Source organism: Trematomus bernacchii, unplaced genomic scaffold (genome assembly GCF_902827165.1).
Source record: "Trematomus bernacchii unplaced genomic scaffold, fTreBer1.1, whole genome shotgun sequence".
Taxonomy (NCBI): Eukaryota; Metazoa; Chordata; class Actinopteri; order Perciformes; family Nototheniidae; genus Trematomus; species Trematomus bernacchii.
The window spans coordinates 2,605,672-2,624,770 of NW_022987593.1; the positions used below are offsets into that span (position 1 = coordinate 2,605,672).

The 19,099-nt window shown below is 38.8% G+C and overlaps 3 protein-coding genes across 4 annotated transcripts in view; all 3 read right to left on the reverse strand.

Moving 5' to 3' along the window:
* cfap52 (cilia and flagella associated protein 52) overlaps positions 1–9,646 on the reverse strand; it is a 14,153-nt gene extending 4,507 nt beyond the window's left edge. Inside the window, exons 1-12 of the mRNA XM_034130337.1 lie at positions 9,535–9,646; positions 8,910–9,109; positions 8,318–8,454; positions 7,701–7,829; positions 7,500–7,599; positions 7,130–7,246; positions 5,974–6,074; positions 5,452–5,622; positions 4,649–4,797; positions 4,284–4,429; positions 3,288–3,439; positions 1,693–1,795 (exon numbers count right to left, since the gene is read on the reverse strand). Of these exons, the coding sequence (XP_033986228.1) occupies positions 1,693–1,795; positions 3,288–3,439; positions 4,284–4,429; positions 4,649–4,797; positions 5,452–5,622; positions 5,974–6,074; positions 7,130–7,246; positions 7,500–7,599; positions 7,701–7,829; positions 8,318–8,454; positions 8,910–9,109; positions 9,535–9,601 (1,572 nt within the window). The 5' untranslated portion in view covers positions 9,602–9,646. The remainder of the gene's footprint in view (positions 1–1,692; positions 1,796–3,287; positions 3,440–4,283; positions 4,430–4,648; positions 4,798–5,451; positions 5,623–5,973; positions 6,075–7,129; positions 7,247–7,499; positions 7,600–7,700; positions 7,830–8,317; positions 8,455–8,909; positions 9,110–9,534) is intronic.
* Positions 9,647–9,923: 277 nt separating this feature from the next.
* On the reverse strand, positions 9,924–13,818 carry LOC117481555 (zinc finger protein 239-like). 2 transcript variants are annotated; one of them, XM_034129276.1, is made up of 3 exons: positions 13,734–13,818; positions 12,329–12,386; positions 9,924–12,135 (listed from the first exon to the last, which is right to left on the reverse strand). In XM_034129276.1, exons 2-3 carry the CDS (start codon positions 12,375–12,377, stop codon positions 11,030–11,032), a joined length of 1,155 nt encoding a protein of 384 aa, XP_033985167.1. In that variant the 5' UTR covers positions 12,378–12,386; positions 13,734–13,818; the 3' UTR covers positions 9,924–11,029. The 2 variants fall into 2 exon arrangements, with proteins under 2 accessions (XP_033985167.1, XP_033985168.1); XM_034129277.1 differs by having other exon boundaries at positions 13,666–13,793.
* Positions 13,819–13,973: 155 nt separating this feature from the next.
* Positions 13,974–19,099, reverse strand: LOC117482346 (TBC1 domain family member 24-like). Its single transcript, XM_034130454.1, has 11 exons — positions 18,865–19,099; positions 18,468–18,640; positions 18,112–18,373; positions 17,832–17,948; positions 17,098–17,514; positions 16,743–16,982; positions 16,454–16,609; positions 15,829–15,892; positions 15,569–15,667; positions 15,134–15,437; positions 13,974–15,044 (listed from the first exon to the last, which is right to left on the reverse strand). The coding sequence occupies exons 1-11, from the start codon at positions 19,041–19,043 to the stop codon at positions 14,869–14,871; spliced, it is 2,187 nt and encodes a 728-aa protein (XP_033986345.1). The 5' UTR covers positions 19,044–19,099; the 3' UTR covers positions 13,974–14,868.

The following is a 19,099-nucleotide window of genomic DNA, read 5'->3' on the forward strand; positions in this document are numbered from 1 at the left end:
CTTGAAACTACATACCATGTAACTGCGAAATTCCAACATTTTAATAAAGTTAGCCATCAAGGCTTCATCCTCTTAAAACACGGCATAACTGGAACATATATACCTGCTTTCGACTATCCCAAAATCTATAATGTCCCAATTTGGGATCAATAAAGTACCTCTTATCCCCTTTATATTAAGGAAGCACATTTATCTTCACGTAATGTGGCATCAAAATATGCATCACCATCATCAACACAACCCTCCCTACCCTTCACTCCTTTTGTTTATTTCTCTCTCGACCCCTTCCTTTCTGTTCACACCTTCTCTCTGTCCTACTGGTCTGGGAATTGACTCACAGAGGCATGCTGGGATATGCTGAAGGGTTGGAGTAAGGAGAGGAGAGAGAGCAGAGTGTTGGTATTTGTTCCCCCAGACAGAGCGCCTGTGTCCTGGGATGAGCAGATGGTGGATCTGGCTGGCACTCGGGTGGTACGGGCACATCCGCAGGAAGGCACGAACACCCCAACCCCCCCCCTGTCTCATCTCTCCCTTCTTTCTCTCTGAATTCCTCCCTCTCACTCTCTCTCCCTCTGCTCACTCAGCACATCGACAGTGTTAATCAGCACAACTTGTCCTCAGCTCCCAGCATGCAGGGGAAGCAACAATATGGGTCTAGTGAGGGGCGGGGGTTCAAGGGGTGTGGATGAAGTGCACAATCAAGGAAACAAGCATCCCATTCTGCCACTGTGAAATCCTGACCTTATGTAAATAAGAGTTAATCAAAATGACTGACAAAATAACAGACTTAGGGGCCTGAGTGTTTTTGTCACACTGACTAACAGCGGCTTAATTATTCTCAGCTGAGAAACAAATGACAAAGCCTTCAAACTAATCTACGGACGTGTGAGTGTGTGTGATTGTTCCAGTCTTCACTGTGCTTCTCTTTGCTGATCTTACCACAGCGGCTCTCACAGGCTTTTCTCTCATGCACACTGAGTGGAGATTATAATAACAATAACAGCATAATGAGACATCTAGATTATGACTGTGAGTGCCAGGCTCTTTGCAGGGATTTTCTATTATTTAGTTTTCCCTGAGAGTCATGGGGCTTGTGTCCCTGGGAATTCTCTGCTAACCAACTCTTGCATGGCAGTGCATAAAACCAACAAGGCAAATCCCATTGTAAAGAAGCATGGACAGATTTCTGAGAATATGGGAATAGATAAAATAGTGGGGATATAATACATTTAATAATAAAAATGTCATTTGTACTAGCTATCTTTATTTACTTAAGTAAAAACAAGACGTACTTGCTACTTTATAGATTTAGTATACTACATTCCACGTTTTCCTCCCCAACATTTCGTTGACGGCTAAAGTTACTTAACAGATAATAATTTGTCATAACCTTCTAGTCAGGTGAAGGTCCATGTATCTCCATATTTGCTGTTTTCGACTTTTTTTAATGAACTGTAGAAAAACTTTATGGGTTGAGAAGTTTCTTCTGGCTTTTAGGCAAATAAACCCTTTTAAGACTGAAAATAGAATATAGAAAATTGTCACAACAACTGAATAAAGGGCTGTTTTTCTGAGGCCAGGTAAATGTGTCTTTTTAAAGATACGTGGTTCTCGAATAACAGTTCTGAGTGCAGACATGTTACTTGAAGAGGAATATTTTCAGTATGGTCTGAGTACTGTGCTAAAACATACCTTTCTGTCAGTGCCACTGGTAATGAGCTGGTATTCCTCTGGGTGGTAACACATTGTCCGGAACATTGTGCTGGCAATAACCCTCTGAAGACTCGCGAACCGCCTACAGCAGGATATGCAGAAGATGAAAATAAAAAGAGGAGAGAGAAGTCAGTGTGTTGAAACGGTCTAGAAAATGTGGTTAAAAATGTCCCTCACGTCATCAACTACTAAACACATTTTAATGTATTTTTTTGTTCAAACTTGAGTTTTTATTGAGTTAAGTTTATACATAATGGAGAGACAAAACAGAAAAATCACATTGTACTTATGGCTTTTCTTGGCTTATAACAATGATAGTAAACACAAGTACAAGATCATAAATAAAATACAATGAAATAAATCAAATAAACAGTATATATAACAGTATAAATTCACATTTAAAATAAATTCTTCCGAGCACAAACCATGCAAATGAAGCGTGTACCACCCACACAACTTGCCCACACTCTTCTCTTGTCCAATCTTGTCTGACTAATATTAATTTAGTTTGTTAGTAATCATGGGAAAGGCATACTTTTTCGAAGCCTTTACTCCACAGACTTGTTCATTGAAGAGGATAGACAGTGAATAAAACATGACCACCATCAGAGTTTAAGTTAAAGCTTTTATTCTCCACACAGAGAAGCCCCGCAGATTAAAGGATTTGAAGATGTCTTAATAAAGAATGCCCTGGGTTTCTTTTTATTCCTAACGTTCCAGCCAGACACAGACGACCAGCTTCAGCCGTTCACTCTCATTACAACACAAATATAAAAAGCAGCACTCTCTATTTTCTGTCATTTGCTTTCTCTTGTGGTGGCTATGTACTGTAGATCATAACCATTTTCTTTTATACTAGATACTTTGATTCGTTGTTTAAATAAGGCACCTTTATACTTGTTTTTTGTTGTTCTCTGCAAAATACACCTTTTATTAGTCCATTTATTGAACATGTCAGAAACATTTTTTTTTTTTTATATATATATTATAATAATTATAATTATAACAAAGAGATGCAAAACAAAACAAAAAAGCAAAACGTTCAAGGTACAAAAAAATAAAACAAAATACATTCTCAAATAGTCTCTGTCAAGTTCAACAGGGGCAAGAAGAAGCTTAAAAATACTTTTCTGGTCCTACCCCCTCTAGCGTACATTTTTCTTGAAAATAATAGATTAGGTCATCGTCATCAGTGTCATGTTCGTCATGTTGTAAACAAATACAAATGTTTGTACAAAACAACCAAAAAAGAAATAACTTTTACAATGACAAGAAATAACAAGTGTGAGTTTACAGGTTCACAGGTCCTCCATTTTAGGAGAAAACTAAACTAGGATTAATTCACTTTAAGGTTTTAGGGTAAAATTAAGAATGAATTGAATAGAATGTTGACTCAGTGGGGCTGTTTTGCTGCTGTGTACTGCATTTCATACTACTACTAAAGGCAAATGTGAGTATGTTATGCACTATGCACAAACAAAGGTTTAAAGATGAAACATCCTGTATATGTAAGGCGTGTTGTTGTTGCCTTTGGTTCAGAAACAAGTGTGTGGGTATGCAGATGGGCTACTCACACTAAGTCCCAGATGATGCAGGCCCCATCAGAGCTGGCAGTCACACACTCTTTGTCGTCACTTTTGATTTTGATACAAGTGACGGTGGCTTTGTGCTCTTTCATGGTCTCCAGCAGCCGATGGCCGGATGGCTGCAGCTCCCAGACACGGACCTACAACAGGTGAACCAAAACTCGTCAAATCTCTCAGGAAATCTCTAATACATCAGATGTTACACCTAAGTGAAAATATCCTCTCTGTTTAAATGATTTCTAATGCAATTGTAGAACAAATATAAAAAACATAGAGCAAAAAAAAACATAATCCGTCAAACTGCAATCAGTACGATTGCAGTTTGACGGATTATGTTTTTTTTTGCTCTATGTTTTTTATATTTGTACAGTACGTACGCCGGAGCGGCCAAACACATAACATATTGAGTATGTATTTGCAGGGTATGTTTAGCATAGTTTTGGATCTTAGTCATAGATGTATAATGGATTATTTGGATTATTATTTGCATGCAAGCATCTTAACTGAAATGATCCTTAATAATTCACAGCTTCACATTTTCATAGAAGTTACTTAATTAAATGTTATGGCTTCTTCCATGATTCATTTTTCACCCACCATAAATAACAGAAATGCACAAACAGCTCCTCTACATAAATCTAGACATAACTCTGGCAGGAACATGTCTTCCTCTACTACCAAAAACTAAGCTGTATAATCATGACTTATTTAAGCAAATGGCTTCTAAATAAAAAAACGCTTGTCCAGAATCAGTGTGTTGTGCAACCAACTGTTTCTGCATTTACTACACATGGTGTCTGCGACAGAAGATTCACCTCAAGGGAATTAGTTGGCACTGCAATTGTAAAACGTTATATAATCATTCTTATCATGCAATCGGGCTTTTGGAGAATGTCAATGGGGTGCTTTGTGTTGTCATTTGGTGAAAACACAAAAGGTTGCACATTTATCATGTGTAGGTTTGTCCCCGTCCTGTCTACTGACCTGCCCCGATCCCCCCCCACTGACGATCCTCTTGCAGTCCTTGGTGCCAGCAATTGCTGTCACCCCCATTCTGTGTGCGTTGTCAATGGTGAGCATGACCCGGCCACTTTCTGGCGCAAACACACGAATCTTGCCATCGTTCCATGCTTAAAGAGAGAGAAAACCATGTTTAATTTAACAAGAACAATCACTTGATTCGATGTGTAAACTATCTAACTTGGGAACAAGTGTTACAGGTGTTGGGGAACGAGTCATCATGACTGATCCACATCTTATGACTACACTACACCTCAAAAAATGGAAAAAGATATACGATGTCTTGACATCTAATGTCTTGTTAGCAGATCTTTCTGCATGATACCAACCACTGATGATGCTGTGTCCGTCAGCCATGAAGTCCAGAGAGTTGCAGGTCATGTTGGGCACAGTGATGCGCAGCAGCTCTTTGGGCTTGTTTATGTGCCACAGCCTGATGTCCTCCTCAGAGCAGGTTCCAAACAGTTCAGATGTTCCACTAACATATACAAAAGAGAGAGAGGAAGAGATTTGGATTTATAGTTAAGTGAACATGGGCATGACCTGTCTGTTGTAACATAGTGCTTATTGAATTAAAGGCATTTATGATAGGATTAACCATGCATCCATTGATAAATTAATTCATGTATAAATTCAATACATTACCCAAGTCTTTATACAATATGACCAAAACGAAAACTGTTCAAACTGGACATGGATAAGGCAAGCATATGTCACCCTCTAGTGAGCACAATGGGGTACTGAAGTCATGCATTGTGAATGATTCATTGGGTTTGCCCAAAAAAAGACATACTGCCATTAACTATAACGGTTTGGGAAGGAAGCTAAAGCATTGAATGAAGAACTGAACAGACAGCTGGCCGAAGACGTTTCTTTCAGGTTTATCGGAAAAAAACGGAATATTATTCTCCCAAATGTCATAAACTTGAGTGATTTTAAACAGCGCATCATGAATACTTTGGTGAAAAAAAGTTTATACTGCACCCTCGAGGGAAGGGGATAATGGTATAGCATAATGGTGTTCCTCAATTAATATTTCATGCCAAATTTAACATCTGTAAAAGGCCTTTTGCCATTCTCTCTTGTTGAACTTTGAATGCTTCTCTCCGTGAATGGTGTCTGGGCCACTTACAAACATATGGCTACGTCCTTGACAGCACTGTTGTGGCCTGTGGAAATGAGCTCAGCTTTGAATTCATCATAACTGAAGCGGAACATTTGAGCAGCGCTGGTTCCAACAAAGAACTGCTGGCCCTCTCCTCTCATAGCGATGGAGGTCACCGCCTTATCCAGCTCTACTTTCCTGATGTGGGAAAAAAATGAACACTGTTTGCATTAAAGAAGTAGCCCTGGTAATTAATCTAATTTATAAAACGGACAAGTCAAATCAAGCAATCTGATTAGTTCTTAGCCGTGATATACTGAGCGTATACCACGGGTAGAATTGTAAGTTACTTTTCACAACAAGTCAGTATCCCTCCGCGTCTGAGAAAAACTGTATACAGTTGGGCTGAAAAGCAAACTGCCTGTGATATAATGAGCATATACCACGGCCTGTCGTGAGCTATTGCTTAAATATAAGATACAGCTGTGAACCTCACACGACACGATGTATTACATGTGGATGATTAAGAGATACAGTTGTTGGACTCACTTGAGAGTTTTGAAGTTAGTGCTGGAACAGAGAGTGAATGTGCCGGTTCCAGAGCCTACAAGAAGGTCCGCAGACTTCAGCACCCTGAGGACATTGACACCCTGCGCAGAGAATACAGAGCACTGAGATAGAAAGACCTGGGGAGTTTTTATTACATATTAAAGCGCTGCCCAAATGAGTTCCAAGTAATAAAAGCTAAAAGCTAAAACACTTTTGGATACCCGCAATCAAGACTAAGTTCAAGAATGAGAGGGAAGTACATAACAATCCATTAAGCCTTATGTTGTGTTCGGGTCTCCCGTGACCCGTTTCAAGTTAAAATGATATAATAACTACGCTCAAGTTTTTTTTATCGGAACAAGGCTTCATGATATCCTCCACAGCAGCTATATAAACACTACAAAACAGATTTTGACCATTTCAGCCAAGTCTGAAGGTCTCTAAAAATAAAAGTGTATAATTTGGTGTTCGGGTCTGGGGAGACCCAGCAGCATTGTTGTGGGTGACTCGAGGTCAAATTTGGCCCAATCAAGATTAATCTTTGACTTTAGACACCCCACCCCCACCCTCTTCATACACTGTAACAATAATTTTTCGCAACATGCACATGGTCTCCCCGCCCTCTGCCCCCCTCCCCCCACAGGAACTCGACCTTTCTCAAAGAATATGTACACTAACACTTGAACCTGAACACACACATGCACGTGTGCAATATGTGGTGTAATGTGTTTTGTTACAATGTAATGTGTTTTGTTACAATGTAATGTGTTTTGGGGCCATAAAATAAAGTTACAACAGGATTGTACGGTTATGAATGCATAATAAGTTAGTTATGATGTAGTTAAAACAATATTGGATGATAGTCATTTTTTTAATGTGTTTTGGACTGAGATAAATCATGGGTCAAGATTGACCCGCGAACACCATGAACGGTAACAGCTTTTGAACACAACACAAGGGTTAAAGACAGAAAATAAATTGGTCATAGATTAAATGAAACACATGAAATGAGCTTAGATTTCCAAAATAGAAGGCCATCAGGATTACAGTTCAATCAGCTCTGTATACGCAGCAGAAGCCCTCACTGTTAGGCAAAGCGTGTGTTAGCAACAACTGATATCACCTTCACATAATGACTCTATTTACGCGAACCTACCCCGCTGTATTTCGTTTTAGCTGGACCACATCCACTCAGAAGTCCTGTCTTCAGGCTGACTTTCATTATGTCTCCACTGGTGGTGCCACAGAAAATGTATTTATCATCCTCGGAGATCTGTGTCAAGACATAAACAACTCAACATTAACATGATCCAATATCAGTGTATCTGAATATGAATGGTAATATCACATTAAATTGCCAGACATGGTAAAAGATTGTTAGCTGTGTATATTACCTAAAACATCTACTGCAAATGTGCCCCTACTCATTTAGTTACTTGTGGCAAAAGCAAATTTAGATTGACTTCAAAATGGCATAAATAAGCTGGACAAACTGATGTGAATGAAAGACTCCCGAGGCCTCATACCTCTATACATTTCACAATCCTCTTCAGCTTGCCTGTCTGACACTCTGTGGGTCTGATCTTCCTGTTGGGGAGGTCCAGCTCCCAGACTCGCAATGTACCACTGCTCAAAAAAAGAACAATGAAAATAAAATACTTTACGAGAACAGTAGGAGTACATGCTGATACCTGGTTTACAGAATGTTAGTAGCCAGCATCACTCACCTCCCAGCAGAAACAAAAATATTGTCATTGGTGTTAGAGTACTGCACAGTGAGGCAGTGCCCGGCGCTCTGCGCTGAGGCTGGACTCCCACAGACAGCCTTCTTGGTCTCAATATTCCATACTATTATACTGAAAATACACCAACATTTTAGTTTATTGACACAATAAACAAAAAGAGGATATGTACTATTGAGTGAATTTACATATACTACTGAAGGAAATTATATTCTATTACATTTTCTTCTTTAACTGCAGAACTTGATTTGCAGGAAAGTACTGATGACTTATGAAGTGTAAAATAAAAAAATGTGATATTGCGCCCAGAACAGTGTCTCAATTTACATTAAGATGGTCTCTGCAGTAAGGTCTGTTTTGAATTTCATACGGCAAAATGTTGTATGATTGAGAAAGGTCAATAAATAAAATGTTTTTGCATGACAATGACATTGTGTTTAGGTTCTGTAATAACATTTCAATCTAGTAAGTGGCCGATTATATCAGGAGATTTTGAAACTACGTATCTGCTTTTCAGCTGATCATGTGTCTCTTTTCTTTATCTGGTTATTTGGGGAAAGCATAATGTATTCGGACCTGTACCACCCACACTTAATATTTACCTGCCATCGTCCTGACCTCCGAGGGACACCAGGTACTTGTCGTTGGGAGAGAATGCCAGTGCCTCTACTTTAGCCTGGTGGAGCAACACCTGGGCATATATTGTTCGTTTGGCATAGTCCCAGATGATAACCGTAGCCTAGGATATTTATTAAAATGCTACATGTGAAAATGACACGTTTATTTTGCCATTTTGCTTACTATAAATAGATTCAAGACCATATATTTCTGAAGCAAAAAAACAGTCTGCTTACTTATGCACATAAAACATTGTGTTAACCAAATCAGAAACTATGAAATATAATAATAATAATAATAATACATTTTATTTGTATAGCACCTTTCATGCACAAAGCAGCCCAAAGTGCTTTACAGAAAACATTCCCTTGAATTAAAGCTGACAATACATTAAAATAGGTTAAAATAAAACAATTTTAAAAAGAAAATTAAAAATGCTAAATAAAAGCAAAACATGTCAAATATGGACAATGATACTAGTGAGAATTGAAAGTTAACAACAATTAAAAGCCATATTAAAAAGATAGGTTTTTAATTTGCTTTTAAACATTTCAAGGATCTAACAACTGCACCTACCTTAAAGCCCATGAAGTTGACCTGTCCAGAGGCAATGTACACTCCACCTTTGGACACTGAAATACAGGACACATTGTTGGTGTGTCCATGCAGGAACTCCTGCTTGCCATCTTTGATTCTCTTCAGGATGACAGCGCTGCCAAGAGGATAGATCAGGTACTCTCTGTCGGGATGGACTCTCAAGCCAGAAATCACATGACCTTATGGGACAAAATGTAGCATAACATAATAATAAAGATATAACGTGTTTTAAAATCAAAAAGGGCAAAGACAAACTTTTTGTGATCATTATGGCTGTCTCTTGTTTTCAAAGGTAACGTTAATTAAGCAGACAGCCATGACAACGTGCAATACTTCCCAGTTAAACCGGCCAAATACATCGTAGAATCTAAAAAATAACTGTATCCTGACACTTTCTTATATTTTACTTTTATGAACATGGTAATCATTTGCATTTAAAATATCACACATTTTACAGTTAAACTTCTAACATTATGCATACTAACTGAAAAGCAAACCCCCAGGTGTTTAATGTGCGCACATTAGCGTGCTAGCTTGTTGTATTCCTTAACGTTTGATTTGTATTAACGCTATATTAGTTAAAACCGAAGTGTGCAGAACTTACCGCTGAACCCAATTACAGACTCCAGTTCAAGCTGCGGCACACCCTGTGTTTCAGAAGTATTTGTCATCTCTTTTTACTGTAAATTGTAAACGTATGTCTACTTTTATCGAACAAATTGTGTGTCAACTAATGTTACACCAAACAAACGTTACCTAGCAACCGCTGGGATTCTGTTGGACACTCTCATTGGTCGACGAAACTTCCTCGTTGCCTTCACGTCCTCTCGGAAATGTCAGAACTTAAAAGGCGTACATACAAACCTGAGGGTACATAGGTGTTTGTACCCTTTTGTAGACAAGCATGTAATAGCATGTTTCTGTGTAGCGTTAAAAGTACTGCAAAGGTTTAACTATTGAAAATATATACATATATATCATTTGACAAAAGAGTACAAAACATGGTTTATTTTTGGCATTCTTTGTTATTAGAAAGAAAGTACAAATAGAAAACAACAGAGTTAATGGTAATACTGAACCCATGCACACATCTTGGTGCTGGTTAATGTTCACGTGTGCCCTCAGTACGGTAGCGGATCACATTAGTTTATGTTGACCTATATTGGAAAGCAAACATTTTACTATTTTTTCACTTTTCCATTAATCAAAGAGTTGCAGATAATTGGTACATTCTGTAACATGTATTAGTTTGGTCGTAAGTCAAAAAGAGTTTCAGGTCTTATTGAGGGCATCTCTACTTTGGTTGTGACTTATCTGTTGGTTAGTAAGAAACATTAATTCATTATACGATGAGATATTTTTACACACTATCTAAAGGCAGGTCTAAATGTGTCATACTGTAAGTAAAGATGTAAGCAGAGAATCGCTACATAGAGCATTGTACTTAATTAGCAACGTCCTCTATATTCATAAAAATAACTGAACACAGCTTAGATTCGAACAATATTGGGGGAAAAAATCTCCTTTGGAGCCTTGTACTGAGAATTTCTGACTGATATGTTGTAATAGCAAAGCAAGTTGTGAGGTGAATCGTACCATAGTTTCAAAATTAGATCTTTATAACTACAAATGTTTACTAGTGGAAATGTGGAAACAACATGGAAGATACAAAGATGTGTTGTATTGTATTGCTTAGTGTGTTTAGACAACACAAAAGCTGTTTTGCATTTGTTGTTCTTACTACTAGCTATTCACATGAATACTGTAGCTGGGCTCTTGTGTTTCCCCTTTTTACCCAAATATTTGCTATGTCACAATGTTGCAAAAGTGGAACATCATAAATGTATCCCTCTGATAGTTTCAGATCTACTCCTTTAAGGGTTACTTCCTTGGCCCTTGCTACATCCTTCCACCAAGTCTCATGGACTACCGGCCAATACATTTTCTGTAATCCTGCGGTCAAACACACAAGCAGCAAGAAGAGAACAACTTCAACAAGCATAACCTCCTTGGCAGGGGTAATCCCTACAACTTAGTACATTTGAGTTTATGATAACTTGAAAATGAAATGTCCTTTTATTCAGATTTCACTTCAATTTTCAACTGCTAGGATTCTCAGAGGGTCCTTCAAAACTTAATGTGTCTTTGGTCGTCTCCATAGACATCTGTATGTGTGTGTGCGTCCTCCGGTGCCTGCTGAGAGAATGGCTCCACGAAAACCTGCGACCACAGGTGAGGCACAGATAGGGTCTTTCTCCTGTGTGTGTCCGCTGATGTTTCGTCAGTGACTTGTACCGTGTAAAGGTTGCCCCACATTCATTGCAAATATATTTCTCTGACTTAATATGAACATTTTGTTCATGTTCTTTCATGTTGCCCAGCTGCGAGAAGCCTTTACCACACACGGGGCAAAGATGTGGTTTCTCTCCAGAGTGGGTCAAGCCGTGAATATTTAAATCCTGACGAGAATAAAATCCCTTCGCGCAGATAATGCATTTGTATGGTCTTTCTCCTGTGTGGCTCCTCATGTGTCTTTTGAGTCCTTCTGAGCGTGAGAAGCAGCTCTCACACAAGGTGCATCTAAAAGGTTTCTCTCCTGTGTGTGAGCGGAAGTGTCGACGGAGCTCTGAGGCCTTGAAGAAACACATCCCACAGTCTGCACAGCAGTGAGGTTTTTCTGGCTGCTCCTCGTGCGTTTTTTCATGTGCTTTGCAGTGACCAGACTCAGCAAATCCTTTTCCGCAGACCGAGCAGGTGTAAGGCCTCTCACCGGTGTGCATTCGCTTGTGACGGACAAGTTTGTTAAGTTTACTGAACGTCTTCATACAGTAAGAACACTGATGAGGCACCTTTGGTTTCTTTGAGTGTGTGCGCTTGTGTCTCTCTAACTTTGAAGGCCTGTTGAACACTTTCCCACAGTCGGGACAGGGGTGCTTGTTAGTCCGACTGTGGCAACTCTGGTGTCGGATAAGCTTCTCTTCTTGTGTGAAGCTCTTTTCACAATGCTCACACTGATGGAGAGTCTTAGGCTTCCTCGTGTGTACAGGTTTATGCCTCTCTAGCTTTGATGGTCTGTCAAACGCCTTGCTGCAGATGGAGCAAGTGTAAGACTTCTCTGGATGGTTAGAGTCCTCGGGCTCAGAGGCGGAGGAAGATTCATTGGAATCTGAGTCTGTGGTGACCTCCACAACGACTTGTCCCGGACCTGAGGAAAAATGATATCAAAGAATATCAGTATTCTAAGAGTAATTTAATTTAATAGAAATTCCACTGAGTCGCGTTTTATAAACACCTTTGAAAACTTGACTGAATTAAAATTCAGTCCGCTGCAATGAAACACTTTTATAAACTTGACTGATGAGAAAATTAATACAATACAAAGAAGCTTCAATACTAACTTTTCTCTGGAGATTCTGTTTTAGAGACAGACGCCGTGTCTGGACCCATGACTGCAGCCTATTCACATTGAACACAAAAACAGACACAGAGAATTCAAAAATGACATCAGTAAAGTGGAGATATTATTCGAGATTTTGGATATTGAAACTAGCCAATAGCCATTTTTACATAAACACACAAACAATCTAACAAACAATCTTGATAAGGATCTCTCAGATTTGTGCGTTGTTTTATTGTGACATGATGCACAATGAGCATGTTATTAGCAAGCTCTAATGGATTATGAATTGAAATAGTTTAAGTTGCCCACTAGGTTACAGATATGTGCTACTGTGAAATCCAATTGTATGTGTTTAATAGCTATTTGCAATTGTATTTTTCACCTGAGAGATCAAAACTGACAGTTAAACACATTTATGTTCAAGATGCAAGGAGCTGGTGTCATGATATACTGTAGATGTGTATAATGCATGCTGATATGATGAAAGTATGTGAATTATAATGTTTAAGACTATTTCAGCAAGGGACTGTTACACTACAGCATGTTTTGCAAATATGGGTTCAGTTATTTGGGTCAAAGTTTGAGTTTTACCAATAATACATAGCTTTGTTATCAAGAGTATACTCTACCATATGCCTGCTTCTAGCTGACAACCAGACATGTGGAGTGTCTGATAGTAAGGACACCACAGAAAAGCATGAAGCAGAACAATCCAACTTTTCTCTCAGCCAGCCTTATTTTCTGTATTACATATTTGATCTACAGTATGGTGTGTTAATGATGAATGATGACGGCATACTTAACGTTATACACAGCATCTCTTAAGTACGGTTTAACAATACCAAAGGCTCATTGGTATTTTTAAAGGATTCTCGCCCGTTGAGATATATACTATTTATATGATCTAACATGCAGCAGCTTAGATGTTTATAATACTGCACATCAGCAACGTGTAACTTATTTGAGAAGGGAATAGGAGACAATGCTAAACACAATACAAAAGGGTACAAATATAGAAGCTTGGTACAAGAGCTATAATCACAGAATGCACCTTGTGAAAACAACATCTGCAAACAGACAGGGCGACCTCGCTAAAATGTTTCTGAGCTTAGCATGACCCCGTGTCACAACAGAGAAACCCCGACTGCTGTATGGTTAATGGCTAAACCATTTTATTGCTGAAGTGACTTTAAAGATTGAGGTCAGGTGATTGATTTTATGAGACGCGCATGCATACAAAAAGGTAACGTTGGCTAACTTAGCTAGAGCTAACGCTGTTAGCTAGCATAACAAAGGTGTATAAGATGATTCAGGCCATATTAAACTGTGTCCCACCTCTCTTATACTCCTTAAAACCGAAGGTTGTTTTATGTTAAGTCCGTAAAGGTTTAAATGTAACCTACTTCACATCTGAAGATAGCTAGTCACTGCAGCTTGCTAAACCAGCTGTAGCATTGTGGATAACCGTGGCCACCCACCATTCCCTTGCACGGTACCTTCACTTGCATCACGTAAATTCGGAGTTGATTAGTATTTCATTTCTTCATGCGCCACGTAGCGTACCTGCTGTGGTATTATTGTGTTGAGAGGACGGTACGCATCATGTACATTGTATTTCTTTATTGTAAAATAAATAGAATAAAAGCTTTTGAATTTTTTTTTTAATAAAGAACAATGTGTCGAAAAAAATAAGCAAGTTACAGTAGAAACATCCAAATCCCACACTGATTTACAGAGGAATCCAGACGAACTGGTATTTCGTTGTGGGCATCGATTCTATTATCTGCACATAATCTGTTTTCTGTCTGTTATCACAACAAAGAAAGAAATACATAATCACGTTTTCCCAGTTTAGTTTGGCCAACTGTACCGCTTATCACTTTCAACATTTTCATCAGCACTTAAACGCAGCAATTGTCTCAGCAAATAGTAGAGTCAAACAGATAATACAAATGTTTGTTTTCAGTTTTAAACTAATTTAACCCCATTACACAGTAAAAACGATAATGTTCACAACAGGTCATATCTTAATATGTTATAAGACATTGATAAAACAAAAACAGCTGAACTGATCATCACATATTCAAAAGTGCATTTAATTTGCAGATCAACTGCAAAATAAAAAAAATGCAGACCATGTAGGCCTAAACCCAAGTGTAGGGTTTTTCAAAAAAATAGTTAAACTGAGGGAAAACCAGAATTAATTAGTTACTTACTGTATATCATTTATAATGAATCTATGATTCTTTATTGCAAATTGTGTCACATGCTTACTCTATTGGCTGGCATGTCAACCTCCCTATTGTTTTTGGAGACATACTGAGATAGAAACTTAAGTTTATAGGCCTATGGGCTTGTAAAGTCCAGTAAAAAAGTATAATGATATACAAATTAACATGACATGTAGACAAGAACTCAATTAAAATCTCACTCAATATGTGAATATGTGTATATTCACAAAATAAATATGTGAGATTGAATAAGTCCAATGAACAATCATCATGAAAAACTGGTTTGCTGTTTACCACCTCCCTTTTTCTACTCAGAAGGAAAACTGTGAGAAAAGGAAATAGAGTTCTGGATGCCCCACACTTCGAGAGCCTGGATCTTGAAATGACCCTTGTAGAGTGCGATGCTCTTGAATGTGTCACAGGCCTCTGAATATCCACCCTCGAGGTCTTCCTGCAGGCAGAGTGCATGGCCTCCATCACCACCTAAAAGAAAAACAAACACATGAGCACTGCATACACACTGTTATTGGACGTTTCTTTTGAAGACTGAACAATATGTTTCATTGGCATACCGATTATGAGCTGACTGTCAGTGCCTGCGATGAACATAGAAGCTTCTTGTTCTTTGGGTCTCTTTGGCTCTTTGGCAGTTATGGGTTCCTCTGATGCGGAGGTCAAGGGGATGGTCAGGTAGCTGGGGTTCTGGGGGGTTCCAGCAGGACAGGTCAGAGTTATGGTGCCTGTGGTGATTGGGGAGCAGCCACTATTGTCTATCTGAGAGGAGGCACAGCTGCTGTCTCGAACCTGCTGATGGGAAGATCCTCTGGTCATTATGTTGACCATGGCCTGCTGGTAGCGCTCCTTGCTGGTACGAATCTAAAATGGAGTGATCAAATGTTATATTTGATGAACGATAACATTCTCTAAATAAAGTTGAATGACCTCAAGCATTTAACAGCAAACCTAGATGAGATACCAAGGTCTCGTTTTTTTTTTAAATGACTCACCGTACAAACGAAACACTCCCCAGTCCCAAAATATGTCAGTCCCTCAGAGTCATGCTTTTTTCTTTCTATCAAATCTGTTGACAGGAAGGCACCAAAGACCTGGGAAATGACAAATACTAATAATTCAAAAACATACAGAATGTATAAAATAATGTTTATAATTTGAGAATTTCTTAAGGTTAAAAATCTAAGGTCAAACAAAGCATATCAGCAAACATTATCCAATGAACACCAATATTCAATATGTTATCTAATGTTACCTCTTCATCCACAGTTTTGATGATCAAGAGTGCTGGCTCGTGACCTTCCACATGTGAATATAATCTATATGAGAGAAACAACATGTGTTTTTTTAAATATCCTATAAACTGCTACATATGAAACCAGACATTGTCTCTGATGACTAAACATTGCTTGTGTGACAATATACAACAAAAGCCTGCACTGGATCAGAAGTGTTGTGTAATTATTGTCTTTGTAATTATTATGACAGACAGCTGAATGGTCAACTGCAAGACAAAATCATAACTTTCACAGTTAAATATGTTTCAATGTCTTCTTTTCGTAGTATCATTCTTTATGTTTTACCATGTGTTACCAAATTTAAACATTTAAACATAAAGTAGTTTCAACGCGTTTGACACCACTGAACCGTGAGTCACTTGACTTTTACACTCAAAGCAAACATGTTGATAGTGAAAACACAACGTCCCTTTCTGTTATGTAACTGTTCACTGCTCTGACATATGTAGCAGTTTTTAATCCCTGATAACTTCCTCAGGGAAATGAATGTTTTCTTATACGAAAAACACTGCTAGCTATTTACTTAGTTCTTTGTCTTCCAGATGGTTTTTTTTGTGAAAGTAATGAACAAAGATGACTTACGAAGCAAGGCTTCTTCCATGTTCAGCGGTACTAAACAGCCTGATGGGGCTGAAGAGGGCAAAGCGCTCAGGTATCCAGGCCCACACCACTCTCATCGAAGCCACTGTCACAACACTGGAGGTGAAGTTGTTAAAGTCCACCATCTCAACAGAATGCCTTTAGGAGCACAACAAAAAGTTATTATAAGAATCTTAAGTTGAAAAAGAAAAAACATGAGCAGCATTTTTAACTTATACACCTTTTCTTATATGCCTTTAACAGGTGTGCTATATCAATTGCACTAACCCACCTCTTCTGGTGTATGCTGACACCTTTTAGCATGAGGGCGTCCACATTGGCATTGAACAGGAGGTTTAGCTCTCTCCGCGTGGCCATCGGAATCATGAAGGCCATCTCCAGAAGCCTCTCGGCTGTGCAGTGGCGAGCTACACTCTCCACAAACCCTTTCATATCTGTTCTGAAGTCCTCCACGTCTGCCACTCGAGATGACACGGACACTTTGTAGAGGCTGAGCAAAGCCAATGCCACCCTATACAAAGAATGTTTGAAAAAAACTTGTACTGCATTGTTTCAAATGTAAAGGTTATGCCATGAAAAGTGACTTTGATTGAAGGATTTAATGTTAAGATGTAGCAGCAACTAACCTGTAGAGGACTTTGTAGCCCTCCAATAGATAGACATCAAGCACTCTAATGGCATAAGTGAATGGTAGGTCAGCGAATATCCACATGATCCAGTCAGAGTAAAAGTCAAAGAGGTTCTGGTAAGAGCTGGCGATCAGCTTACGGATGCCTCTGCAACATCTGTTAGCAAGGTCTCCAAAGGTCATGCAGGAAGCACGATATGTGAGGAAGGTCTGGTCGATATAACGTTTGTTTGGGTCGTTGTAGCAGATGAGTCGGGACACACTGTGGAAACACTCGGCTTCATCCTCACTGAAGTGGAGGAGGAGGGAGACCATTTCAGGCAGGATGGGGCAGAAATTCATGTCCGGGAAACATTTACCAAGGCTAAGGAGGATCCTTTTAACTGAGTTCAGTCCTGCTTCGTTGAGACAGTATCTGGATAAGAGAAGAACAATCAACAAATCATTGCATACTTTGCATTCTCAATGGGCAAGACATTTTTCAAAAAGGTAGAAATCCACCAAAGGCCAATATAAAGTAAGTCAGAATGAATACAACAAATATCATCTGATGTGCTTAAATAAGATGAAAGCAATCATTCAGGTCTGTTCTTTCGAGGTTCAGCTGGTCAATTAGAATAATTAAAATGGAATATGTTCTGTGTCACAAATACGGAAAATGTGTTGTCGGAACACATTTGTTTTAAGCAACATGTCTATGATATGTAAACCAATATTATCCCACAAAAGTACCTGGGTATATCTCCCGCCTCCATGTAATCTGGGACTGGATGTGTGCTGATTTTCTGTTCTCCAAAGAGCTCCTTGGTCAGTACATGGTGGACCTCTCTGTCTGGAGTGACTGTCCTACTGCAGATATAACATCAATGCATATTCAGATCATTTAGCACAGTATATTCAAATAAAAGAAAATCACACTTTTTTTTTCAAAAGTACTTTCAATTCCCTCAAATATGCTTAACATTATTACAAAAAAATATATGTTTTCAATATTACATTTTATAATGTTAACCTTGAATTGATGCTTTGGATGATGTGATAGTAAGCCTTGGCCCTCAGTGTATGGGGCATGGCCCAAAATCCTTCTCGGGCCATAGTTTTGAGCTGATGGTGATCACTCTGCAGGATAAGTTGGTATCTTATTGCGGCTTCAGGGTCAATCTTCTCCCAGTCCACAAACTGTCCGTACTTCATCCTCGAGCTGGAGCAAATTTCCCATTTGTCCGACTCAGAGATGGTCATCATGGACACAGACTTGAGATTGCCTTTACTGCCTAAACAAAGCATGCATACATTGATAAGATTTGTATTTAAATAAACAATGTAAATAGAGTTTTGAAATATTAAACATGCTATTACAAGTTGTACCATTAAGTTCTCTTGTTGGTGAGCGCTTGTTTGGTTTAGTCTTTGCCTTCTTTTCCTTTTTGCTCACTTCATAGTGAATTAGGGAGAGTGCCCTTTGCCGCAGTGGACAGGACCTTGAAAGGTTTACCACATCATAATCGGACTTCTTGGGCTCTGGTGTTTCATAAAAAGACCTGTGGAGCAGTTGATACAATATTAAATATGCATTCAGTGAGAATATACCTATTTTTAACTTTTGTTTGTGCTGGGCATGGTCTGTTATCCAATGTTGCTACACTGTTAAACACAAATCCACATTGTTATCAGTCAATATGTATTTTGCTGACTGTTGTTTGATCAGTCACTTAATATGGATTAAAACGTTTTTTTCGATTTGCAAGTTGAAAGTAAAACATACCTGGAGCGAGGTCTAAGAAAGGTGTCCTCTGTCTTTTTCCGATCACCATCGTTTTTACTTTCCTCTGGACTGTCACAGGAGTGAGACCTTTGCCTGCTTCTGCCTCCCGCCATAGAGCCCAGGTCTTGGTCAGAGGATGTATGAATTGGGATAGAATTCCTGTTTCCACAATCAATCATCTCAAGTCGTGTTGTTCCACCAAATACAAACTGGAAGGTTAACTGCCTCCTGTTAC